This window comes from Phaethon lepturus, unplaced genomic scaffold (assembly GCF_000687285.1).
Source record: "Phaethon lepturus isolate BGI_N335 unplaced genomic scaffold, ASM68728v1 scaffold1817, whole genome shotgun sequence".
NCBI lineage: Eukaryota > Metazoa > Chordata > Aves > Phaethontiformes > Phaethontidae > Phaethon > Phaethon lepturus.
In genome coordinates, this window is record NW_010552310.1 from 1,529 (window position 1) to 28,807 (window position 27,279).

The window sequence follows — 27,279 nt, forward strand, 5'->3', positions numbered from 1 at the left end:
GAATACATTGTAATGGAACATTTGATCAATTTGTTTGCTGGCCTCACTCACGCCCAGGAAATGTCTCTGTTCCTTGTCCTTCATATTTGCCATGGTTGGAAAACGGTAATGTTAAAACGGTAACTTCTCTTTGAGTTTATGCTGGGAACCCAGCTAAAGGACAGACGGTGCTGGTCGCTCTTGTCCCAGTGTCCTTTGAAGTGGCCGAGGGCTTTCTTGTCACAGCTCTTTTCACCTCTTTTCCGAACTGAGGCACAAAATTGTTGTCGATGTTTAATTATTTACTCTTTTTCTCCAACTGTGCTTGTTACAGCTCCATATTGTCTGCTAGAAAGAAACATTTCCAAGACCGCATAATCATACTGCCAGGCCTTTATTGGCAGTAACAGATTTGGGGTTCAGTTTCTAAAGTTCAGATTCTGGGGTCCCCACTGACCCCAGACACGAAGCTATCTCCCAGAAAACTGGAATAGCCAAACAAAGCCGCAGTCCAAGCAGTCATCCCTCCAGTAGGACATATGCACCACCAGCAAGTGGTGTGGTGAAAAAACAAGCTTTCCAAGCAGCATTTTCCTGGAGGGAGTGGAGCAGGGAAGCTCTCAGGAAGGGAAAAAGAATAACAGCTGCAGGAGCAAAATCACCTAAAAGCAAACAACATTCCCTTTCTCCTAACGAAATTAAAGGACATTCCTACCACTGCAGCCCAGCATTTCTGAATCCTGCTACACCACCTTTCTTAACTACATGTGGCTTTCTTGGCTGCATTTCTAATACCACTTGGAAGGACCAATTGTGTCCGAGTCCTTTAGTTTATGGGAGACTACTACAGGCTGCCTATCCTAGCTTTCTCCAGCACACCCCACACATGGTTTGTTCTGTAACATCATACTTTTTCCTTTTTTTGTGCTGCTAAGCAGAAACAAATCCAGCTTCTATCCAGTCCCCCAAACAACTGTTTCTGCCAACCATTTAGAACAAATTCAGATCTTCATAATAAACATAAAAACATCTTCCTTTCCTCCATGTAATGGAGACTCTTTTTTTCTCTTTTACTGTCTAAATTTCTACAAAAGCAAGGTATAAGACATTGCACCAGGTTATGGAGATTTTAATGTTGTTCACAGTGCAGAACACAGTGGGGCTCATCTGGCATTCTCATCCATGCCACAGCACCTTAGGAGAAAAGGCATTTAGAGGCAGCCCAGCTGTCTGTTTGTCCTAGATATTTTGCAGGACTGGGATCAGGGTTGCTTGTGGTCCCCATTTCCATTGCTGGTCCCACTTCCAAGCCATAGCTGTGTCTGTTCTGGGACACCGATGGACTTGGACCAGAAATGCTTGAAAGCTTGAAGTAAATTTATTTGGGTTTGTCATCATTTCCAAGCCTGAGCACTGAAAAATTAGGGTAGTCTAGAAATAAGATTTCTGATCATATTTCATAGATGCCTTCAGATTTTTTTCAGTGTCTAGTCTCCACACAGCTAGCAGCTTTGCTGTACCGTCACAGCAAACTATGTTCCCAAAGCAGTTCTCTCAGTTCCACTTATCCTGAACAAAATAAAATATTCTGGTTGTTGCTGCAACCCTTAAATACTTTCTAATTAAAAAATGAATAAAAAATCTCAGGTCTGAGTAGAAATAAATGGAAGGCAGCTGTTGAGGACAACATCAAACAAACATCAACCAGGGTCCCCATACCATTCTTCTGATGTTATGGGCAAATTCTTAATTAGTGTAAACTAGGACAATGCAGCGACAGCCAAGAAAGCTTCACTGGTTCACACCAACTGCTGATCAGGCCCCAAAGTGTGTAAATAAAACCCCAGCCACAGGTGTTTCAGAGAAAGATCATTCCCTAATCAAACCATACTCTTCCTCCTACAATTTTGACTGCACAGGTTGGGCAATGTGCTACCTATACTTGATGGAACTTATGAGGAAACAGGAAAAAAGTGACATGTAAGCTTTTCTTTTGGATGTAGTAACTATGTATTTTTTGTAAATACTAGGTACATCTTGGGAATTTATTTCTGCTAGATTACATTCCTACTTTGTCTTATGTAAACATGAAAAATATATTGTCAAAGACAAAAGAAAAGTGTTTTTATTCCTTTTTTTGAGTACGGCCGGTGTCTATTACTGTGGTGTAAGGGAAAAATCTTTAAAACATGTATGAAAAATGAAAACTTTATTTTGACCTTTCAGACCAAACCTCTGTTTACTTTCAGGAAGTGTAGGAAATGTATACAGAGTCTGCTTGGATGAAGGGACTTGGCAAACGAAGGAAAACTCCACAGACATTTGGCGTGATAGTTCAGAATGTTCTGAGAAAAACAATTTAAAAAAAAAAGTAAGTATGTTTTATATATGGCTTAATACTTTAATCTTCTTAATCCCTTCTGGAGTAACTGAAAAAACATTCCACTGAATACCTGTAAAAGATGTTCAGATTTCATTTAGATTACCAAATGGAAACCTGTTATTTTATTCAGAAGAAGCAGAGAAGGAAAGATTAAGGAGAGGGATTCCTGCTTTCGATGCCACAAATTATTTTCTGTTCGGAGTCCAGTGTTCACATGTGCTGAATTTCTCCTAATAAAATTGAAAAAGACTGTAACTGAACGAGTAGATTACTTAAGTTCAAAGCATCCCATCATCTGCCCCAAATCGCTGCAATCTGCCAAGGCCAGACAACCTCGTTCCCTGCCATTTCCTGAGCTTTTTAGCGTTTAATGAGCCATTAACTGGTCCTTTCAAATTTAGCTAGTCACAGACCGGAGGATTCATCGTAATCTAAATGCCATCCTTCCCGATCTGATACAGCATGGAGCTGGGGGAATGGCTCTCCCGGGGAGAATAAAGAGCAAACTAGATACCCTCACCTCGACAGTGCTCAGCTCTTTGTACGAGATAAAATGAAAACAATTACTCATCAGCTCTCGTTTGTGAGGCTGGGCATCACGCTCTGTATCTTCAAAGCCTTGGTTTCATGAGGCAGTGCAGGGAGCAGGCATCAGAAACCTCCCCTGGCTACCTTGCAACCCAAAGAAGGTGGACTCAAAAGTTTCTGAGCTGCGTTTGTGCTCTGCCCACCCGCCTGCATGTATAACACGTTTTTCTTCTTTATGCCTAGGAAGAAGAACATAAATTACTTACCACATTACAGCTGTTGTATACTATAGGATATTATTTTTCTCTCATCTCACTTATATTAGCTCTCCTTATACTTTCTTCACTCAGGTTAGTACAAATTTACGTACATTTTAAAAGTACAGACCCCAGTATACACTTTTTTCTTTTCATATAACTTAATTATTGCTTGGCTTCCAATGTAAATAACTTGTATTTTATTTTCCTCATAAGCATAAAAACAATTCATAAGCAAAATCTGTTGATGGCAACAATATGAATTGTACTTTTTTATTTCTGCAAATCAAATATATTCCAGAGGATTCATACATTATTTTTGCTCCCACAGAAAACTTCACTGCACAAGAAACTACATCCATATGAATTTATTTGCATCTTTTATCTTGCGTGCTACGGCAATTCTTATAAAAGACACTGTATACTACAATATTTACTCCAAAAAACCAAATGATGAAACTGGATGGATATTATACCTCAGTCCTGAGGTAACTTGTTAGTTCATTGCTAATAGTAAATATATGCTGCTAGTGGCCGTAATGGTTACAGTTTTGGAAGTTTGACATCTGGCAGCAAGTTTTGAGTTGTTTGTTAGTTGAGCTTTGAATGGTGAAATTTTGCTGATAAAGCTTGGGGTAATAAAAAAAAAATCTGATTTGATAAATTGTAATAGATTGATTTTTATAAGTTATATTTAGAAACATACAATTAAGCAAAAAAACTTACACCTGCATTTTTTAGGAAGAAACCTACACATCTGTTTGGCACTTATGTAACACTATAGTTCTTCGCTCTTGGCATGCCTAGCACAATGCAATGCACACAAATCTCGCTTTTAAGATGATGTTATCAAACAATGTATTTGCTGTGAAAGAACTCTAAGAAAGAAGAAAATAGTTCAAAGGCTTTTCTATATTAGGAAAACGTGCTAATTTTCTTACACTTGTTTAGATAATGGAATAACAACATCTCTCATTTGTGATCACTGTGGGTAAGTTACATTGTATGAATATAGTTTGCCCATGTCAATGAGCGAATTTACCTGCAAGATGTTAGTGGAAACTATTATTTTAGTAACTCATCAGTAAAAATTCTGATATTAAGATCATGACAAAGAATACATACCCCAGCCTACACTGTCACTGTCTTTTCCTACTTGTCAGCTCCACTCAAACTCTCTGACAATGAAGGAACCTTTAAACTGTTGCATTCCTCTCCAGCCACTCCCAAGCAGCAAGGAGAGTCTTGCGAGATATGTGACTGAACCACAGTTATATCACAACTATGTGCTAATTTTAAAACGGTTGCTAAAGTAACAAGAGAAAATCAGGATTTGTCAGAGCTTTTCTATATTAACAGTGATTCTCGGTCTCTCATTTCTACAGATTATAATTGTTTGCAGGACTGCCCAGTTTTTCATGCATTACTTTGTTGGGGCAAATAATTTTTGGCTATTAGTAGAAGGAATTTATCTGCACACATTATTGATAACTGTTGTACTCTCTGAAAGACGACTGCTACAGACATATATTGTGATAGGATGGGGTAAGTACATAACAATTTCCAAGTTCTTTATTCTGTGGTACTTTTTCGAGTCAATGGTGGGTACTTTATAATGAAGAAAGAAAAAATCTGAACTCTTTTTTATTTGTTTGTTTTGAAGTCAACAATTGTCAATAAAGGTATACCAGCAGTGATACATTCCTTGCAGTTCAGCTTGACCTGCAGATACAGGTGTCATCCGAAAGAGTGGGATCTTTACCCGGTATGCAAGGCCAATATTCACACAGGGTCGAAGTATTCCTTTTATTGTAGGTTTGCACAAACCTGGAAGCTAGGTGGTACCCCACAAAGCTAGCTTAGGTCAGTACAACGTCTACAGCATGTTTATATTGTTACATGATTAGCAAAACAATAAAAAACCTGCCCAAGTTTACATTCATTGATTAGTGATTACTATATCACTTGCTATTGGTTACGTGTACTTAAATTAACATGCATGCTCCTAGAAAGTGTGTGGGGGTAATTGCATAGCTCCTCAATTGAGTCTGTGGTCATGATTTCCCCCTGCCACCTTTTCCTTTAACCTAGTTACTACAAAATTTCACTGACTTCCTGCTGGTAGCATTCTCCTATTCTTGTTATCTTCCTCCTGGCAAGATATTTCTTTTATCAGTCCCTGAAGTCCCCTTTTTGGTTCCTCCTCTGGAGACTGGTGATTAGTAAGGCATGCAAGTTTACACAATCTTGCTAAATTCACACAATACAGCTACTCAGCTTAATGGTTAACGTTTATTTTTAGCTTACCACAGGAAAAGTGTGTGAATCGTTTCATAAGAAAACACTAGCCTAGTGTTTTGACCATATTTGGCTGCATTTTCTGTCATCACTGAATATTTTGGTACTACCAGCAACTTCAGTTTCTTCCTTTGTAATAGAGCACTTCTTACATAGCAAAGATGTCTAAACATTAGCAATTCTCTTCTGTATGTTCACCTTCCTAGCTCACCTTAAAGTTCTAAAGTGTGTGTTAAGTTAGAGGACAATCTGAAATGCTGCATGATTCAGGTCTTATGTTTCAGGCATTTTTCATGGAATAAAGAAAATGTAAAGTTAGTTACAAACACTTGAACAGTTTTGCGTAAATTATGTCATGTAATCTGACAATTACATTTGTTGCTTACTCAAAGAGCGTAATTCTGTATCTTGCCTGGACAAAGGAGAAAATCAAGGTTTCCCAATTCCCAGTAATAATCTAAAAAAAAACCCTAAAGGAGATATGATCTTAAATAGGTGTTTAAACTAAAACATAAATAACTGAAGCAAATGGTAGCTAAGACTAAAATTATAATAATTACAGTTGGAATGTTACAGCATTTACATGGTTAAAGGAAATTTTTGGTTATTGTTATTAAGGTTGTGGTAAACTCCCTGTCAGTTAGATAAGTGATTCATGTCATTCAGTTTTAGTTGTCTAAAACTTGTGTTAGGCTCTTTCCGTAACAATCGCAGGGAATGAAGACAGTTCACTTCTCTTTGACATTTACCTCGCCTCTTGAATTTTGAAATGTGAATTGGATAGCATCTAAAAAATAGCCTACCAGACGATTTCCTAGAATTTAATTCAGATAAGACCGTTTTTCATGCTTTTCTAATATGACTGTATTAATTTATTTACAAAGAACCATTGCTGTAGAAAAATGCCAATGCTTAAAGCAAGATCCGAAACAGGACTTCAGCATCTAAAATACCACACATGGGGAAACCTGAGAAAAAAAGTTTCAAAAGCATGGTATAAAACCCTGTTGAAGCACACAAGATAACTTAATTTAGAGCAAAACTATTTGGTCTGAAAGAATAAAGATCCATTAAAGAACCCAGAAACTTTATTTGCTGTTTAGAATTATCTCAGAAGATTGTTCTTGTCCCAAAACAAGTCTAGTTTCTCAGGGTAAAGGATCATAGTAAAACAGAAGATAAAATACATTCCTATACCCTTCTCTGCGCAGTCAATGAGGGGTCCCAAGTATTCCAGATGAACTTCCTTAGATTTACAGGGAAATAAAGTAGTTAATATTAAAAAAATTAAAACTTTCCTGATTATCTAACTATGAAGTCAAGCTCCATATGATTAAAACGGAATTCTTAATTTTTTCATCCTCATGCCATCTCCCAACCTCAGTCACTCCTCTGCTTCCCCAGTATGATTTATGTTGTGTTCTTTGAGTGCTCTGACTGATGTTTTCAGTCATATCAGACTTCCTGTGGGTTATTAGAATCAAGTAGTACTTAAATCTTTAGTTTAGTCTACCTGATGGAGGAGGGGATTCATTTTAGCTAACAAAGTTAAATTTAGGTAACTAATATGGAGACTCTCTCTAGAACCAAAGGAAGATGACAAGTACCTTTGAAGAGTGAGTTATTTCAATGTTTAAGGGAAATGGGGTATTACCCTAATCCTTTCATGCCTCTCTAGATATAGTCACATTGGAACTTGTCTTATTTCCTACAGCATCCTTTTCTCTGGCCTTTCCTGTATTTTTCCACTGTGCTGTTGTGAATGTTATTTTTCAGGCTTGCAGTTTTGAACATGTTATCCCATTTTAAGCATCCTTCCTTTTCCTCTTTTGCTTCTTCCTCATCAGACATTAACTACTTTCCTTCGCTTTCACACTCATTCCCATCCTTCCTCATTTATTAAAAGTCTCTGTCAAAGCATAACACCACACTTCATTGTCCATTGCCAAGCCTCTGGGCTTTCTCCTCTGCTGCACCTTACACTTTAGCAGGTCCTTCTCCCCATCTATGCCTTGGTTTCTCAGTTGCCTCTCACATTCCTCCTTAAAGAACCCTTGTACTATATTAATATGGCTGTATTAGCATCAGGTTACTGACACACCACAACCACTGTCTTTCATGCTGATTAGTGTTGTCTCCTTGATTCCTCACTCTTCCCACCTCTCTAAATCCATTTACTGCTTTGATCACCAGCTCATTGGAACAGGGACTAATCATTTTGTTAATTGTTCAAACTGCAACCCATACTGCTGTTGCTGAGCCAAGCAGGGGCGAACCATGCTTACACCTACTAAGACACTCTTCCTCAGCTACTGTCCAGGAACTGCACTTGATAACATCACCTCATCTTCCTGGGTACCATCTTTCCCCATGAGACAATCTCATATTCCCCTGGACGTGTAGCGCTCTTCCCAAGTGATCCATACCCTGATTATTCTCTCAGACCCACTTGTTGCACCAATGCCATCTCCCACCCAAGTAAGACTCTATCATCAGAGGTCTATTATCTCTGAGAGTATTGTGCTTCTGGCCCTTTCCCTGTATTGCCACACTCCAGGTTCCCCCATGACTTTAGCTAGCGTCCCAGAATCCTGACTAGGTCCTGTTCTGGCCCCAGTGACCCACATCTCCTCTCCTTTCTGACACATCCACCAGAAAATCTCCTGTGTGTTATTGGGCTGAGAATCCATTCGAACACCTGTCTTTTGTATCTCACATGCCTTGTGCTTGTGACTGAAGCTTGTGCCTGCACATTTGTACACCACTGGAATACTATAGTAATCCTTTATTTCAGGGTTTTTTTTCAGTCTGCAGCTTATGATCTCCAGGAGGAGGGGCAAGAATAGGGGCATGGGGACCACAGATTATCTTTAAGGGGTCCAGAAAAGGTAAGCCAGGAAAACAAGCCTTTGTCAGTTGTTTTAATTAACTAGATAGAGTTCCATTCCTCCACTGAAAACTCTTTAAGGTTCAACAAATAAAAATGTTAACAACTGGTGCCTTAGGTAGTCTGTGAGGCCTCAGGTGCCAATTATTTTGAATTCTCAGAGTCAGGAATTTAGAAGATTTGGACAGGTCAGCAGTTTATGTGTGTATATATATGTATATATCAGTTGGAAAATGCCAGATTCAACTATACAACGAAATTTCATTTTGTAATTGAATTACAATTGGGAAAAGCCAGGATCAGGTTGATTTTTGTACAATTCTAAATAGAAGACTGAAAAGCATATGTCTTTATACCACGCACTACTGTAACACATCTGTGTTTTGTATGAACGATTCTGCAAACTTGGCTGTAATTGACTCCTTTTCTTTTCAGTTGTTCCTATCCTGTTTGTGGGCCCTTGGGGAATAAGCAGATCAAAATTGGAGAACACAGGGTAGGTTACTAAATAAAATGTGCCTTAGAATACTGGCTTTCTGTTAGCTTAATTTTTCTGGAAGCCCTTGACAGTAATTGACACAAATATTCACTACTAGATTAAGATTATACAGAACTTATTAATACTTCCTACATTTTCTAGGTTCATTTTAGTACTTCGACATTAAGCTACTTCTAGGAATTCTCAGATTTACTCACACATAAATCAAGAAGTGGAAGGAACATTCACTGTTCCTGAAGCGAAAGCTATTGCATCCAATGTTCATCCACTTGAACAATGAAGCAAATTGTCAGCACAAACATCTTAATGGAGAGCATCTTGTTAGTAAGAAAAAGAGACCAGTGGTTTTCTTGGAAACCATCTACACTCTGCATTTAATTAGTATTTGCTGCCATTTTGAAAAAAAAAATCGTTATGGAGGATAATGGGAAAAACTGACATTCACTAAAAGTTGGTATTGAATGAAAGTGTTCAGTATTCACTGAATGAATCAGTAAGAGTAACTTGCACTAGTAAGCATCAGATTTCCAGTCTTCTGGTCTTCCATGATGCTGTTAATGGCATCACATAGACTTTGGGATTCATGTATATTTTTTTTGTTCTCTTTTTTAATTCATGGTTCATAGAGAATTTTGGTTACAACACCAATATAGTTATTAAACAACAACATCAGGAACCAAATCACAATTATAGTCTCATAGACTTAGATGTTATATAGACTGTAAATAACAAGTCAAGATCCTACAGAGTTTCAGATTAATTAGCAAGAAGGAACATATGCATCGAGCAAGTTAGAAGGTTTGAGCATGAGAAAAGGAGACAGCTTCAAGGAAACAGCATGAACACTTTTTAGGAGGTCAGGAACCATGGTCACAATTCATAGTTTACCCATTTCCAGTTTCCATTTTCATACAGATAAATTTTAGTAGGATGAATTCCATTATGAAGGTTTGGTGCCGTGTACAGTAGTTGTGTGAATCTAAAGACTGAGTTTATCAGATAGTTCTGAAGTTTGAAGTCTAGGGAAACCTCTCTCAACATTCAGGTGGAAAGATCTTCAGAATAAATACAATTACATTGCTCCTGAGTACCACTTGAAAAAGTGAACTTTATCAACTTCCTTTTGAAATATATACTGAAGTTATGGAAGCTTTCTATTTTTTTTTCAATGAAAATAATGTAATTATATTTTAAATTATTCTTCAGATGCTGGGGAACAAATGAGCACATGGGAATCTGGTGGATCATCAGAGGACCAATGTTGTTTTCCATTGCAGTAAGAATTATTTCATCTATTCGTAATACCATGCATAAGCGTGATTGCCTTTTGTGACCCATTCACCATCTATAATCCAATTCTTGGATTAGAAAAGATGAGAAAGTAAAAATTGTAAATGAAGTTTATTACTGTGTGTGGATAGGTATGGCTTCCTTTCTGTCTATCTACAAACAACAAAGATTTCAGTGTCAACTTCTCAAAACACTGCTGTTTATCTGTGCAGTGAATTCTGCACAGCTCCATCTATAGGAAAGATAGAGCCTTTAGCTTCTCATATTTTTAACTTCTCATATTTTTATACTTATTTTCTCAGTGAGCCGGTTACTTAGGAGAGTGCTGCCATGTGGTGAGCAGTACTAGAAAGCTCCAAATTCTCTACAGAGGAAGATATTATGATAACAAAGATGCAGAGAAGTAGCAACAGAAATACTGAGGGTCATGGGGAGAAAGCATTCAGCTAATAAATATCGAAGCACAGCATGACAAGACTGAGTTATTAATTTTTCTCTTAAACAAATGCTAAGAAGTGTACACCTGAAAGGTGGTGATAATGAAGAGATGGAAATAGCATGACTGAAAAAATAATGAAGAGATGGAAATAGCATGACTGAAACAACTCATGGGACATGATTATGGACACAGAATTTTGATAGATGGGACTGTGGTGTGTCCCCAGAATATTTTACATTCTCATGCAGTCGGCAAGGTATGAAAGGATTGGAGGAATAAGTGACTTGGTTAGCTAAACAGATAGCAAATGTTGTACAGAAGAGATGTACTTTACTCATGCAAATGTGTACAGGGAGTAAATGGAGGGCATTGGTTTCTGTCACACTGGGGAAAAGATGTGGAAATTAAAACTTTAGAGAAGAAATAATGGATTATGTTTTGCTGCTGCTGAGTTGGAGAGAACTGTGCGAGAGAGAAAGTGGGCATAGTTGGGACTCAGCTGTGAAACAGAGAAACACACTTAGTAGCCATCACAAAAAGTAAATAATTAGAAGGACAATGGAGGAGACTCTATCAAAAACAAAAAGCAAAAAACAGTGGAGAGAAGAACCAGAAAAGAAAGTAAAAAAGCCTGAGATGTGAGAGGAAGCAAAAGCCAAAAAGAAATATTAAGACAGACAGAAACTGTCTGTCAGACCAAAACTGAGGGAAAGGTCAAGACCTGAGGGAATAATGAAACAATTTCTTCATTCTGAAATAAGACTCAATGATCAGTTTACTTTCTGAGGGCCTGAGCAGAAAATACACAACCAGTGGAACACGACCAGCAGAAACAAGTAACAACATTTCTGTTACATCAAAGAGATCAAGTGTTTTACTTTTGTTGTAAGAATATTAAGTTCACTGATGTTAGTATGCTCAACCCAGTCCAAGTCCCCTGAATAACAGGGAATTAAACAGATCTAAAAGGCAGAAATGCATTCCCAAGTACAACAAAAGGATGGCAGAAAATAGACAAGTCAAAGTTCAGACTAGATACAAAGACATTTTTAAATATAACTTTCTAACCTTAATTCAGATATTCATGTCACTACTTGGAGAGCTCCTGTCATCATCACCCAAAACTAGGAGAAAATGCTTTTTCCTGTTTGTTGTTTGTTTTGTTTTTTTCCTCCATCATTTTTCATTGTAATTGGTGCCTTTGATACTTTGAGACGAATAAGATACAGTTCCCTACTACAGACCAAAACACAGAATATCAAGGTGGACATAAAGTGACAGAGGAATAAACTTTTGTTCAAAATCCCTCTAACTAAAGTTGGCAAAAAGAGATGTCTCCTTATATTTATATGTAAATAGATACATACACATACATGTTATTCCTCTAACATAATTTTTAATCTCTTCTTTTTTTATATTACATTTTGGGATCTTCTGCCTTGGTGCTATTTCACAGATTCAAATAGCCCCAGCAGTTTAATTTATTCTGAGCATGTATCCTCTGATCATTACCAGTGCTTATAGTCATTAAGTATTAGAAAATACAGAAAAAGTGTTGAAGATATAGCATTATCACTTAGACTTTATGGACATCTTTCTACAGAAGAACAAGCAGCAGCTAGAGGACAGTTGAAGCTCTTTCACCTCCCAGGAATGTGTATAGAGGACCAGGCTCAGCTTCTTCCTGGGAAGACTTTCTTAGACCTAATTGCCTGTCTGTTGAGTCTTGTAGTATTGAGTCCTTGAAGTGGTGAAGGAACTCACATATCTTTACCCATTGCTTCTTACCTGTGTATTTTGATATCAATGCTCATTTTAGAAGGAGCCATAAACTTTATGAATAAATGTCACTAAGACATCTTGTTGCTGTTAGGTTGCAGGACATTCTGTCCGTGATTGTTCCTCAGAATCCCACTGAGTGACCCTTACCTGGAAATTCTAAGGCAAACAGGAAATATATGTGCAGAGCTGATATCACAGAATCCAGTTGCCAGTGTACATGATGGTGGCCAGCAGTGGAGCTGCACGTGGGAAGATGCCTTCTGTGGCATCACTTCACCACTGATAGCATGGGAGAAACAGGGAAGGAATCAATGAGAACTGAAATTGAAAGGTTAGGCAAAAGGGATGATATCAGATTGCAGGAGAATGGAACATCTCTAACCTATCTAAAATCCACTGGCAAAACGTGTGTCAGCACTACCTCATGATGGTTGTGCACAGATTATAACAGCCAGGTACCACAGCTGGACCTTGTCCTCATAGGGCATAAGTTGGTGTACAGGTGAAAAGGTCATAAGCTTTTTCTCATGAAACATCAGAAATGCAAAGTTTGTACTTCCTTTTTTTTTAATAATATTGAACCTTATTCCACAGTCCTGTATTGTTTTAAAGAAAATTAAAAGAATCACAGGGAAAACACTATGCTAGCTGGTATGTTGCTATTTACTGAGCAGCTCTATTCATACATAGTAAGCCTGGGAAACAATGATGGCACCTCGCTTTCGTATATATTATTGCCATCCAGAAATTTCAGAGTGATTAAACAATGAAGTCATTATCTGAGTTTGGTGGTGGAGAACTGGAGGAGACCATGACAGATGTAGTTCTTAACACTGATCTTAAAAACTCCATGTGGCATTTTGGTTTCTTTATCCCACATTACGTAAGAAATAAAGTATTAGAGCTCTTGCACATAGTTAGAGTTTTAGATTTTATATTGAAATGACTGTTTCTAGACATCATCCCAAGTTGTTACTGAAAAGTTTTACATTTTTAATGAGGGGTAGGAGCTAGCTTTCATAATATCAGTGCTTATGATAAGATCACCCTGCTGAGACCTTTAAAAGCACTGACGTAGGGACCGTGGCATAGCTATTGTAATGACCAATTCAATGTATGGGTTGGATGAGCAGTGAGGTGGATTGAAAACTGGCTGAATGGCCAGGACCAGAAGGTGGCATGAAGTCTAATTGGAGGCCAGTAACTATCAGTGTACCCAGTGCTGGGTCCGATCCTATTTAATATCTTCATAGATGATCTGGACAATGGGGCAGAGTGTACCCTCAGGAAGTTTGCAGACACCAAACTGGAAGGAGTGGCTGAGCTGAGTGTTGTGCTGCTACCCAGAGGGACCTTTCCAGGTTGGAGAAATGAGATGACAGGAACCTCATGAAGTTCAACATGGAGCAGTGCAAAGTCCTGCAGCTGAGGAGGTACAACCTTAGGCACCAGTATATGCTGTAGTCTGCCCAGCTGGAAAGCGGCTTTGCAGAAAAGGACCTGGGGGTCCTGGTGGACACCAAGTTGATGATGAGCTAACAACGTGCCCTTGTGGGGCACAGAAAGTGAATGGTGTCCTGGGTTGCCTTAGGCAAAGCATTGCGAGCAGGTCAAGGGAGGTGATCCTTCTGTTCTGCTCAGCACTGTTGAGGACACACCTAGAGTGCTGCGTCCAGTTCTGGTCTCCTCGGTACAAGAGAGGCATGGACATACTGGGGAGACACCAGCAAAGGGCCACAAGGATGATTAAGGGACTGGTGGATCTCTCCCATGAGGAAAGTCTGAGAGAGCCAGGACTGTTCAGCCTAGAGAAGACAAGGCTCAGGGGGATCTCATCAATGTATATAAATACCTGAGGGGATGGTGTAAAGAGGACTGAGCCAGGCTTTTTTCAGTGCTGCCCAGTGACAGGACCAGAGGCAATGGGCACAAACTGAAACAAGAGGTTTCCTTTGAATATCAAGAAATGCTTTTTCACTGTGAGGTTGACCAAGCACTGGCACAGGTTGTCTGATAGGGTTGTGTAATCTCTATCCTCGGAGATATTCAGAAGCCATGTGGACATGGTCCTGGGAAATCTACTCTAGGCGGCTCTGTTTCAGAAGAGGGGTTGGACCAGATGACCTCCAGAGGTCCTTGTCAACCTCAACCATTCTGTGATTTTGTGATTTTGCTTCCATGTTCTAGTGCAAATTCTGTCTTTTCTGTTAAACATCAAGTGTAATAATATTTCAATCTTATGAGAGTCATTTTCAGTGAAGTTTTAGCGTATTCTGTGAAAAGCAGAAGTTCATAATGGAAAACAATTTTTAGAATAAACAAAATTTTCCAAACAAAAGTAAGTTCGGATGGAAAATGCTCACTAGCTCTAGTTTTGAAAAACCTTACAGTGTTGACTATGATTAATTGTTTGTATTTGTAAAAACAAAAAAATATAGTAAAAGAAATCAAACTCTAAAAGTTAGGAAAGGCCAGAAGTAGAGTCAGCCATTTAAAGGTAACTCACCCCCTTTTGTACATGTGCGCATCTATATCTCCCCTAATTTGTCCAAAGAGATGCCCACAAGATGAACTATTGCTGCAGAATAAAACAGGAATGCACAGTCTGCAAGACATGCACTTTAGTATCAGAGATGTGTGAATGAAAGAGGGCTCTTCATGAGGAAAACGGATGATCCTGAGCTTAAGGTAGTTCAATGCTGCCTCAGAAAATTGCTTTCCAACTCTGTCTCTGTCCCCAAGTTCATACACAATGCTAGGGAAAATATCACAACTGGCTACTAACTTCTGGTTTTTGCTTTCTGAATATCCACACAGCTGATGGGGCAAGGGTTGAGCACTTCCAGTTGCAGCTAAAATAACAAGTATGATACTCTCAGTAACATAGTGCTGATGCCAATTGCTCTGCAAAATCAAACCAAAGCACCTCTAACTGGTGAGATCTTACACTTTGGACCTCCATCTACTTATGCTTTAGTTTTTTGTGTTTTGTTTTTTTTTTAAGGGAATAATATCCACTTATCCACACTGTGATGTTTTAAAAGATACATCTGTGCACATTTGGGGTGAACAGCATGAAAAATGTTCGATTCTTTACACAGAATAACTACCCACCAAAAGAAGACAAGAAAAGTAGTCCTGAATAATTGTCCATCCCCAAAATGAGGAAGAAGCGTTCTGTGTTAAAATTAAAATGTAATTTTGTACTGGAAGATCATGTATCATAACGTATACCTAAATGAGGCTGAATGAGGCAATGCTAAGTTTCTCAACTTTGCAACCTTAATAACTTTTTTGCATAAGGCTTTTGGTTTGTGGAAGTTAAATACTTAATGTCTCATAGGCATTTGAAGGCCTCATTAGAAAAGAAATATTTTCAGATTGGTCTTGGTCAAGTCAGCACAATTTAATTAACAAAGGAGTGAATTATTCATAAAAGAATGCCCAAGGCTTCCTTGGCTGGCTGTCTAGAGCCTCTTTATCCGAAAAATTGCAATCACTGCTGTTTTTTACCACATCCTGCTTACCTGTCATGGTTTGGTGAAGAGTTGTAGACCTAAAGGTATATAATCTCTGTTAAGTGCCTCATTTGGAGAGAGTTGATACCAGCAGAGTCTGTCACTGCTGCTCTGTGCTCTCTGCTGCAGCTGTGGCAATAACCTGCTTCTGTTCCAACCTGATCACAGCTGTATTCCAGTTACTCAGTGACAGGTTTTACAACTGTTTAATACTAATTTTACGTTTCTTTAATAGCTATATGAGTAGTGTTGTAACATTTATTGTAAATAACCCATATGTATTTTCTTTCAAGGTTAACTTTGGCATCTTCTTAAAAATTCTCAGAATGCTGATTTCCAAACTAAAAGCTCAGCAAATGAGTTTTCATGACTACAAATACAGGTATGTAATAAATAACAAAGAAATCTTATCTTTTTTTTTTTTCTCAAAACGTCAGAACGTTGCCAGTTTGTCCTTGCAGATTACACATTTACCTACCACCAATCAGGTGTAACAGATATTCCGAGTTTGATATAGGAAAGCCATCTGGGCAAACAGGCTCCACAATCTGAGAGGTAAAGGCATGTCAACACCTGCATGGTGAACATTTTGGGCATTTTCTCAAGGACTTTGCAATGCAGTAAGATCTCTGCTGTCAGATATCCTCACTGTGCACCTGTGGCCTCTACTGCTGTGACACATTTTTTTTCCTTGACTGTGACAAAAGGTCCTTTAAAAGAAAAGGAGGTGTAGAAGATTTGTGGGATATTCCTAAGTGACAGTAGCATTTCTGATTTACTTTTTTCACAGACTCAGACACTGTTGACTCAAGATTGTCCCTGATCTTATTGTAAACCCAAATGAGAATGCTCTTGCAGACACTGGTGTGGGCTCTCTTGGCCAAAGTCTCAGTGATACATCATGTCTTATGTAAAGTCCTGGAGCTGTCCTTTGCACAAACATCTTCACACTTTGTGGGAACAGCAAGGGCAGGCTGTTCTGCAAGCTCTGCAAGGAGCTAAGGGTGCATTGCAAATTGCACTTAAATCTATGCAAACCTGAGGGTTTGTTATCTGCTTTCCACATCCCAATTCTTTCCAGTTTTTAGTATCTTTAATCAAAGCATTGTGAACCCCTGTCTGCTATTATAGTCCTGCCTTACTAAGATTAATTATTTTATTGTCTAACAGGACTGGGCAGGTGGAGGCAGGATGGAAAGTCCACTACCAACTTCCTATTAAATTCCAACATTAAGTCCCTAAAAAGAAGCATATTTCCATTTTCCTTCAGCATTCAAGGTCCAAAAGATCTCAGCTATATTCTCCAGATTGCTATAAAAAGATTGTTGTGATGATAGTCACAGACAGCAGTGTTTGTATTTAACATTGCCTAATATTTTGTGTTATATTCTCTTTTCTACAGCTTATAATTTTGCTAAACTTTCAACGATTCAAGCTATTCCTCACATTGCAAGTCTTCCCCAGAACTCACTTTCTATTGAGATCTCTTCTTTCATGTATACAAACATGTTCCCAGACTTGTTAATGAAGATTCTCTTCCATAAAAGTTATTCTGGTTGCATGTTTTAAAAAGTAGACAACTGCTGACAGTACCACAGAAACTTTCTATGCAGCTACACAGAGTTTTCAGCAGCAATAGGAAGGTCTAAGAACCCTGTTAACAGATCACTCATATTTAGCTACGTAAATATTTTTCTGTTACCTAGCAGCATAAGTTTGATGACAGTGATCCTCCTATTCAATTTCTTGTCCCTAACTTTTCACCTTAAACCCAAAGCCAAGATTCCCTCCTGTACAGACTTTTCTGCTCCAAAATTCATATCTGGGAATTTGCCCTCAAAGTCACAAAATTACTAATACCATTCCAGAGTCAGAACAGGGAACATGTCTGGAATAATTTCTTTATAGATGAATTTTTGATTTTTGCACCAAGTATGTTGTAAAAATATTATAATCCAACATTTTCTTTTTAAGATTGGCAAGATCTACACTTGTGCTGATTCCATTGTTGGGGATCCATGAATTTGTATTTGCCTTCATCACCGATGAACAGGTGGAAGGATTTTCAAGACATATAAGACTTTTCATTCAGCTGACAATGAGCTCATTTCATGTAAGTACTGTTTTGCAAGTACCGTTTTTAGGGGTCATAGATCCACATGCATATATTGCTCACCTATACATACCACAGATACACAGTCCTCTTATTTAATTTTATGCTCCAACCTATAATGCCTCTAAATTCCAACCCAAAGATTCTATGATTCTGTAGTGTATTCTATAAATACACTATTATGGTGACAAGATAAAAAACTAACAAACTACATATTCAAAATATGATAGTCCCAAAGACCAACAAAGAAGTCTGCCATCTTTGGAAACAGTGTGTCCTATATTGTCTGGTAATGGGTGACAGTTCATCACAGACCCCTGTTCTAAAAACAGGATTAAAGTGGTCTATTTAAAATATGTGTTTAGTATATGCTAATTCCTAAAAAGCACTGGATGGCTCTTTTTATCAAGCCTTTCAGGTGATCTGTTGAGTTTGCACTCACACTGAGGAGAGAGTTGGTTCTGGAGAAGAGCAATTTTTCAGTGCATAGTACACATCCAGCATCCTTCAAACACACAACAATGACTTTGTTGTCTTGCTAGTGTACAAACAAAAAGCAGTCAAGACTCTTTGCACCAGGAGATACAAGGAGGAGTTTCACTTTAGCTTGGGTAGTTGAGGCAGTCAGTTCATGACTGACACATCACTGACAACAGCAGGTCTGTGGGGCAGTGCTTAGCTTTTAGGACTTTTTTCAAAAGGAGTTGAATGTAAACTACCTGGCATTTGGGGCAGTTTGATGAAAGGATGTGCAGATCTGAATACTGTGAGAACAATGAGCAGAGTTAAAACATTTGCTGTAAGGAGAAGCATGTGAAAGATAAGCAAGAACTGCTTTGTGTGTGGTTCAAGCCTACAGGACACACTCTGAGCACACCTACCAGAATAATGCCCTCGAGCAAGTGCATTGAAGACATGTCTTGTACGAGAAGTTTGTCAGGCCATGACTCACCTGAGTTGCGTGCTGTTCAGCAGTTGTATCAGAGGTACTTCCATGCAAGCCTAGATAAAAACTCAAAGCCATTTTTTATGCCTAAACCACACCTACATACTCCAGGCCTCCACAGTTCACATATAGGCATCAAAGATGTCACCTGAGATAGATACCCTTCTGAGGACTTCAGTTTGGGTCTTCTACCTCTTTCATGGGTTTAAGTATGAATTCAACAAAACACTTAATACGTCAGAAATGAAACATAGAAACCCACCATTAATTCAGTGAATAAGCACCAGTAAAAAAGTCTACTTTTGCACACTAGACCCCTGATTAGTGCACTCCTCTGGGAAAAAGAGACAACACAGGCCCCAGCTAAGAGATGGTTTAATCTGTTCCAAATAAGTCTTACACAGCACCATTTCCTCCTGCCCAAACAAAGCTGTGTAAGCCAGCAACCAAAGATGTAAAATTAACTGAGAGGAAGGAGAATGAAAGAGAATGTGAATGTGTGGCTTAGTGGTTACAGCAACTGGCAGGGAAAAGAACTCTTTAAAGCCTAGGCACCTGTCCCTGAGTGCTGATACCATTTACATTAAATAACTATAGATGTAAAAAGGTAAGAAAAAAATTATGTAATCAGAGGAGCGAAGAGTAGAATATCTCAGCATTTGCCTTACTCATCCTTGACTTCCACTCATGGCCTTGTGAGACATGGCGGTGGTCAATATTAACCTGCCTTGATTCAAGAGAAGGTGCAGATGTGCATCCACCCAGATAGCCTGGTAACTGAGTGACTACTGTAGGACATGGCTGTGCCTGTGGAAGGGCACTAGGTATTTCTCATACTTCCAGGTTATTGAGCAAAATATGGGATATATCACAACAGCCAGCTTCTCCTTTGAAGAAATGCACATTGACCCACTGATTATAGCTGAATCCTTAACACAGGTGTCTAAGTCCCTGAAAGGAATAATTGAAGCAGTTGCATTTTCTGCTTTGTCATTTTTTCTTGGTTGCTTTCATTCAATCATTGAATCATTTAGGTTGAAAAAGATCTCTAAGATCATCAAGTCCAACTGTTAACTTAGCACTGCCAAGTCCACCACTAAACCATGTCCCTAAGCACCACATCTACACATCTTTTAAATACCTCCAGGGATGATGACTCAACCACTTCCCTGGGCAACCTGTTCCAATGTTTGAGCACTCTCTCAGTAAAGGAATTTTTCTTAATAACCAGTCTAACTCTCCCCAGGAGCAACTTGAGGCCATTTCCTCTTGTCCTATCACTTGTTACGTCAAAGAGACTGACACCCACCTTGCTACACCCTCCTTTCAGTTGTAGAGAGCGATAAGGTCTCTCCTCAGCCTCCTTTAGCCTCTCTTTCTGCAGGCTAAACAGTTCCCTCACAAGACTTGTGCTCTTGACCCTTCACCAGCTTCGTTGCTCTTTCTTTGGACACCCTCCAGCAACTCAATGTCTTTCTTGCAGTGAGGGGCCCAAAACTGAACACAGTATTTGAGGTGTGACCTCACCAGTGCCAAGTGCAGGGGCACAATCACTTCCCCACTCCTGCTGACCACATTATTTCTGATACAGGCCAGGATGCTGTTGGCCTTCCTGGCCACCTGGGCACGCTGATGGCTCATATTCAGCAGGGTGTTGACCAACATTCCCAGGTCCTTTTCCACCAGGCAGCTTCCAGTTACTGGGCCATTGTGAGTCCCAGTCTAGGTGTCTGGTGCCCCATTGTCCACCCCATTCAGTATATACCGGAGTTTAGCATTTAACTTGACACTTGAGAAAAATTGCAGTTGTGTAGGCCTGGGTATTCAGTCTTGGGTCACAGCATTTAACTCCCCACTGAACATAGTTTCCTAACCCTTAAATGCTTATATTCACCATGTTCCTACTGGTTAAAGGAATTCTGGTATTTTCTCCCAGCAATAAAAATTTCACCTCTATATTTTCCTCCCATGGTTCCCAAGATTGAAGTCTGGCAATGTCAACACCTGTAAACCTGTGTCTCATATCTGCTCCCATATCTCCATAGGGAGCTATTTTTCCTCCTAGTAATCTTGACCAAGATAACTCTTCCCATTTTGCTTACAAAGGAAGGAGACTCCATTAAGTTCAAGTCTTTATGAGATGCCATTCATAAATTCTAACTAAGATTATAAGAGACTCTCTTTTTAATGGAGTCACCATATATCCAGTTCTCTCAGAAGGCACACAAGGTAAACCAGGTAGCAATTTTTTGCTCTCTTTCCTGAGCAAAGAAAGAGCTTGCTTGCTGTCTTCTGAAAAAACTAGACATTTCAGGATGTACCAACACATTCTTCGGGCAAAAGAGGTTCATTCCTGCAATAGCCCATTTGAAATGTCTGTGTATCAAGATTTTCTTCCCCCCAGAAATCATAACTGTGAGAATGTCTGTCCTCATACAAAGTGGGCTCTGTTTCCCTAAAGGATGTGTTCATTCACCATATCTGCAAAGGCACACTATGGCCTCCTATATGTACACTCATAAAAAGTACTGTGCTCATGAAAAAACTTTTAGAGCCAAGAGAAAATTTGTCAGAGCACTCACATGGGTAGAAGAGATAGAGAGACTAGCATCTGCAGGTGGAAAAGAAGTTACCGATACAGTCAGCAGAGTGTTTTAGAGATGTTTGTGCCCTTGACTCTCTTTCAGTCACCCTGCCTTAGTAGCGTGTAAATAGGCAGAAACTTGAGGTAGCAAAGGAATGAGCGTAGCTCTGGCAGCTCTGTGCCCTCGTAGCTTGGCTGCAAGCATGAAGGTGTGAAGGAGCCACACTACAGCTTGAGGGGAAAAATGTTCAGGCAGGCAAAGGGTGTTCATGCAGACCCACTACCCTAAGGGGGCATGCTGACATGGTGTTGAAGTACACGTTCCTCAGTTAGATATATCCTTACTTGGAGAGGTTGCAGTGACTAGATGTTATTTTAAGAAACACAGAATCATTTTAAGTGAAAATTTTATTTAGTGGCTTGTACAAAGAAATCTGATAGAAGATAGCTTACTCATCCTTGCTAGAAAACAGAAACTTCTTTCCTTTTAGAGGAACATGCACTTGCTCAGCTACATGGCACAGTTTAGAAGCAAAACTTCTTTTCAAAATAGCCAAAGATGTTAGACAATGTTTATTGCAGATTTGCTTTTTTAGCTACAGCATTATTTGTGAAAGGATTAGCAAAAAAGCACACAAACTGTACACAATTACATTTGTTTAGTCTGTAAATCTTGGTAGTTTTAAAAAGCAGTTAAACTTCTGTTAAAGAAAACAATTACCTCTGGGATCTCATCTGGAGGTTTTAGCTCAAACGTTTTCAAGGAGCACAAAACTAAATTCTAAATACAAGTTGTGCAGTAGATATGATGAGTCTTTTCTTTAGAAAGATCTTGGCTCACTGTTGCATGCAAACTGGAAAAAATACTGGTTTCTGGTGGATAAAACACAGCTGTTTAATGAGTAATTTACCATGTTGCCATTTTCAGTAGAGCTGAAGAACAAGCGTGAGGCTTACACATGCATCTATCCTTTCCTATTGGTTATTGTTCTAATAAACATTAATTTCTTCCCAATTTCTGATTTTTCTTTTTCCTTCACACTGTGATCATTTTAAAAACATATGCCTTGGAAGTCATGGCATACAGGAGAGATTTCTAAGTATGAATTTTCATGTATTACAAAAAATATTAATATAAGGAAGTATGAAATAAATTAGGATATAAAATCAACATCAAACATGAATAATCACTAAATTTTCCAGCTTCTGGTAGGATTTTACAGTGCTTCTACCTGTCACTGCACATTCTGATCTTGCAGCAGCAAACTAAATTCATATAGGGATTTACAAACTTACATTAAACACAGAGGTGCCACTAGTATTCACAAAATCCTCTCTTAATCTTGTGAGTTTTTACATTTCTGGCAGTGGGTATCATCAGGCTTAGCAGTCACAGGACTTAACAGCACCATGTAGTTTAGATTCTATTTCTGCTTGTGGTGCCCATGAGGCCAAATTTATAGCTCATGTTCTGAACATAAAATAAATTTAAAAAATGCAGTAGAGACAGTTTCATGGACTTTCTACCCAAAAAAGAGAACTATCTCCAGGTGCAGAAGTAGTTCTGCATAAAAAGCTGCTTTTTAAGCTATTAAACTTGTATTTATTCATCAGAAACTCTCTCCATAATTTCTGAGTCTTCTATAACTGTTATTCTAAAATTTATCTCCATAGTAAAATATCTATTGTAAACTCTAGTGACCACAACATTTTGTGATTTTTTTTCATATTTCTGTCAAATAATTTAGAGGTAGATGATTATTTAAAAGTTACATTGATAAATTGCCTTTATCTTGCTATCATAACCCAGGGGACGCCTGAAATATAGTGGAAATTAAATACATGGAAAAAGCAATTGTGATTGCTATTCCTCCTACCCCATTTCCAGTGGTGTGGCAAATAAACTGTGCTTTTTCATACTTATTGTACATATGCTTAAGGAATTAATTACTCCAAACCTTTCAGCATTGCTAGAATATTAACAGGCTCAAGACGCTAGTGGTTAATGCTAGATATATTAAAAAATATTGAAGCTGTTGTGTATGAAAATTCCTTTTTAAGCTTTTGTCCGAGAAAAACAGAAACATTTCTGGAAAAGTATGAGTGTGAAAACAATTGAATGATGATGTCAGCTGTGTTATATATGGCTATGACACCTTTTTACTTTACCTTGCCTTGGGACTGATAGTCAACAGTATTTATTCTCTTCATCAGAACTTGTGTTATAGATATGTTTAGACATACCAAAAGAAGTGCATTTCCTGAAGCAATGGTAATAAATCTGCATAACTGTTCCAGACTGTTAGGCTGAGATGTATGCATGTATGCTGTTTTGACCTGAGATCAAATATAGACAGAAAGTAAAAAAATTGAAAGAATAATTTTGGGGTTGGTTTAAAACAAGTTTTCTCTCTAGGATTTTTTTTCTTTTAAAGGTCTTTATTTAAATCTATTTCAAAAGAAAAATGGGAATTCAAAATAGCCATACACTTAATACATATAGAACACTTAATACAGCTGAGCAAACTGGCACTAATCTATCACTTAACATAGCACTAATATTTAAAAGGTACCCAAATGAAATCCCTCGCAGTAGTCTCATTTGCAAATCAAACAAGCACATGGGTAATATGAGACCTGAAGCTGTTTTTTTTTTGTTTTACTCTGTTTAGAAATAGCAGCAGCAACAGTATAACAGCAGTAGTTTGAAAAAAAAGATATGTGGTAGTAAAGAAGATAATATGGAATATCAAACTGGGTTGTATAGTCTCTGTTCTTCAGCATCTGCACTAAATGTGCCCTACATTTGCTAAGGCACCATAAGAAAACAAGTTAATGGGTACTTCAATAATAAGTAAATACAGGCAACTAGTTTCATTTTTGAACATTAAGCAGCGTTGTTTATACTTTGGCTTTAACACTAATGTCATCTTTAAACTAAAACTTCAGGTATTTCCTGTGCACTCTAACTTTTTCCTCTTACTGTCTTTCTCTTACAGGGATTTTTTGTAGCAGTTTTATACTGCTTTGCTAATGGAGAGGTAAGAAAAAATGCTATGAGAGAAGTTTTTAGTTGATTAAAAAAGTATATTAATGACACCAAGAAGAATTAACACACTGAGTAGCCCTGCTTATTTGAGAACATGCATGCATTCTTTTGAACTGGTATAATTGTTTTGTAGGAAGAGAACAGCAAGACCTCTCACAGGTTTGGGATTCAAATGCAAAAGTATTTCCACTGAAGCCTGAGTGGCTATAGCACTGTGGACGTATGGATACACGGGAGTGTTTGAAATACCAGCCCAGGCTTATGATCAGCCACCTAAACCCCATTCTTTTAATCAGCTGGAAAACCAGACTTCATGTTTGGCCAGGCTAAACCCTCTCTTAGTTTACCCCTAAGTCCATGTGAAGCAACCAAATTTGGGGTGCTTTAATATCTTAGACAGCAACATGCTGAAAAAGTAATTTAATGCATGCACTGCTCAGGACATCCCTAGACTTGATGTGAGGGGATTCATTGTCTGGAACTTGTCTCCTGCTATGCCTCAAGGGACAGCTGGGAGTTCAATTTGCTCCATGCCAGGATTTAGGCAGATCAGTGATGGCTCTTATGCAATGAGATGACAGTAGAGAAAGCTATCCTCCTGCCCAACATAGCATGAAGACTGAATTCAGACCCAGACCAGGTTGCTCGGGGTTTTGTCCAGCTAAGCTTCAAACCCCCTCCAAGGACAAAGGTTCCGCCACCTTTCTGGTTCTCTGTTCCAGTACTTCACTGTACTCAGGAGGAAACATCTTTTCCATATATGTTAGAACTTCCCCCATTTATTTCAATTTATGCTCACTATCTCTTGTGTCCCTACCAAACACCTCTGTAGAGTGCCTGGCTCCATCTCCTCCATGATCTCTTCATAGGCCGTATTTAGGCCCTCGGCATAAACGAGCCCCATGCACTCAGCCTCTCCCTCATAGGGCAAGTGCTCCAGCCTTGATCTCTGCTGTTAAGTTCAAGCTTATCTACACAGTTTTTTTGCTGGGGGCACAAAATTAGATGCAGCATTCAGAGGTAGTCTGACGGTTACTGAGTAGAGGAGAACAATCGCTTCTCTTGATCTACTGGCTCTGCTCCTGCCTGTACAACCCAGCGCCTTCATCACCATCACAGCTGCCTTTGCCTTATCGTACTGACTTGCTACAGGCTACCTCAGAAAACGATGTTATGTAGGCTGTGGAATCAGTCATCTCATTTAATTTTAAACGTTTTCTAAGTTGAATCTCACTGTCTGTACTTCCCTTATATTTGGTCCGGGTGCAGACCTCGACAGACACATCCAGCGTCAGCAGCACTTAAGAGCCTGGCACTGCCAGCTGGCATGGTACACTACACCGACACAGGTCATGCATTTGGACCCTTTCTTAAAGGCACCAGTGAAACAAACAAGATGGGCTTTACACAAATGTAGGCCATATGTTCCTAATATTTAACAATGAAACCTGGAGCAATTTTGGAACTACTTGAATAAAAAAGAGAACTGGCACTTGTATGCAACACAGGACGACTTGTCTAATATTTGCGAAGGGCACAGAACTGCTAGGATCTCTCATCAGCAGTGAAAAGTTGCTCTTTTGGCCTTCTACCTCCTGGCCCAGTTGAGCTCTCGGGTCAAAGGGCCTGCTGGTTAGGCAAGGGCCCATCGTGCTCCTCTGGGTGGGCCTGGAGCCTGCCCTCCATCTGCAGCACTGGCTAGCGTGACAGGCAGCTGGACGCTCCGTGCTGAGGATTTAAGGAAGCTGGCAGATAAAAAGCTTTAACAAAACAAACCAGATATCCAAGCACAGCACTCCAGCAGTGCTGCATGGTCCTCATTTCCACAGCCCTTGGACTTTCCTCCTCCTCACTTCATCAGGCTGTAAACATGGAAGTCACACACACGCATTATGACGGCAGTGTATCAGAGACTCGGGGGCTGGGAAAAACTTCACTAAGTCAGAGTGAAGAGGTGGACTCCTAAGGTTGATTTAGTGGACAAGTCTGTTTCTACCCTGCAAGGACCTCACCAGATGCGAGGTGCACCCCAAAGCGATAGGAAGCTCAGCACTCCCACAGTCCCTCTCATTCTACAACTAGCATTTGGGTTAGCGGGCTGCAGGGTGGTCACAAGACATCACCATGGACAGACTGTTTTCTTCTCCCCCCAGGTGAAAGCAGAGCTCCAGAAGCAGTGGTCCCGCTTCCTGCTGGCAGATCCCTTTGGCTGTAAACTGTGCTTTCTTGGGGAAAACATAAAATACCTCAGGAAATGTTCACAGAAACGAAATAAACAGCACCTCGGCAGCAAACACCACTTGTGCCTGGAGGCCAGCGAGCCCTGCGGCGTGCAGCTCCAGCAGGTGCTAGTGACGCAGGGATCGGATCTCAGCTCAGAGCCAGGCTGTGCGCTCCCATCTTGTCCATGGGCAAGCATGTCAGACAGCAGTGAAGGAGAAGTCACCACTGGAGAGACAACTGAGGAAGTCTTCGAAGAAAGTGAGATCTAGAAAGCTGTCCACGAGGGCACCACCTTCCAACAGGCACAGTATTTTGAAAGATCTTCTCTCACCTCCAGACTTGGGATGCTGAAAGAGATGGACGTGGGAGCAGGATGTACTCTGGAAATGAGGGGACTCTGGACACACACATGGCATCCCAGCAGCTTCATCCATGCTTGACCGCCATTCTACTCACATAACAGAGAAATATTTTGTTTTTCTCTTTCATAGGTATGTTCATAAA

General features: G+C 39.3%; 1 protein-coding gene across 1 annotated transcript; it reads left to right on the plus strand.

The window, feature by feature from the left end:
* Positions 1 to 27,044, plus strand: GLP2R (glucagon-like peptide 2 receptor; the record flags this gene model as incomplete). The annotated part of the gene is made up of 11 exons (XM_010291161.1): positions 1 to 105; positions 2,229 to 2,350; positions 3,134 to 3,240; positions 3,479 to 3,635; positions 4,533 to 4,692; positions 8,768 to 8,828; positions 10,038 to 10,107; positions 16,154 to 16,242; positions 17,835 to 17,973; positions 24,503 to 24,544; positions 26,706 to 27,044. Coding segments are annotated over 11 exons (1,391 nt in total), but the record flags the coding sequence as incomplete, so codon positions are not given.
* Positions 27,045 to 27,279: the final 235 nt, after the last annotated feature.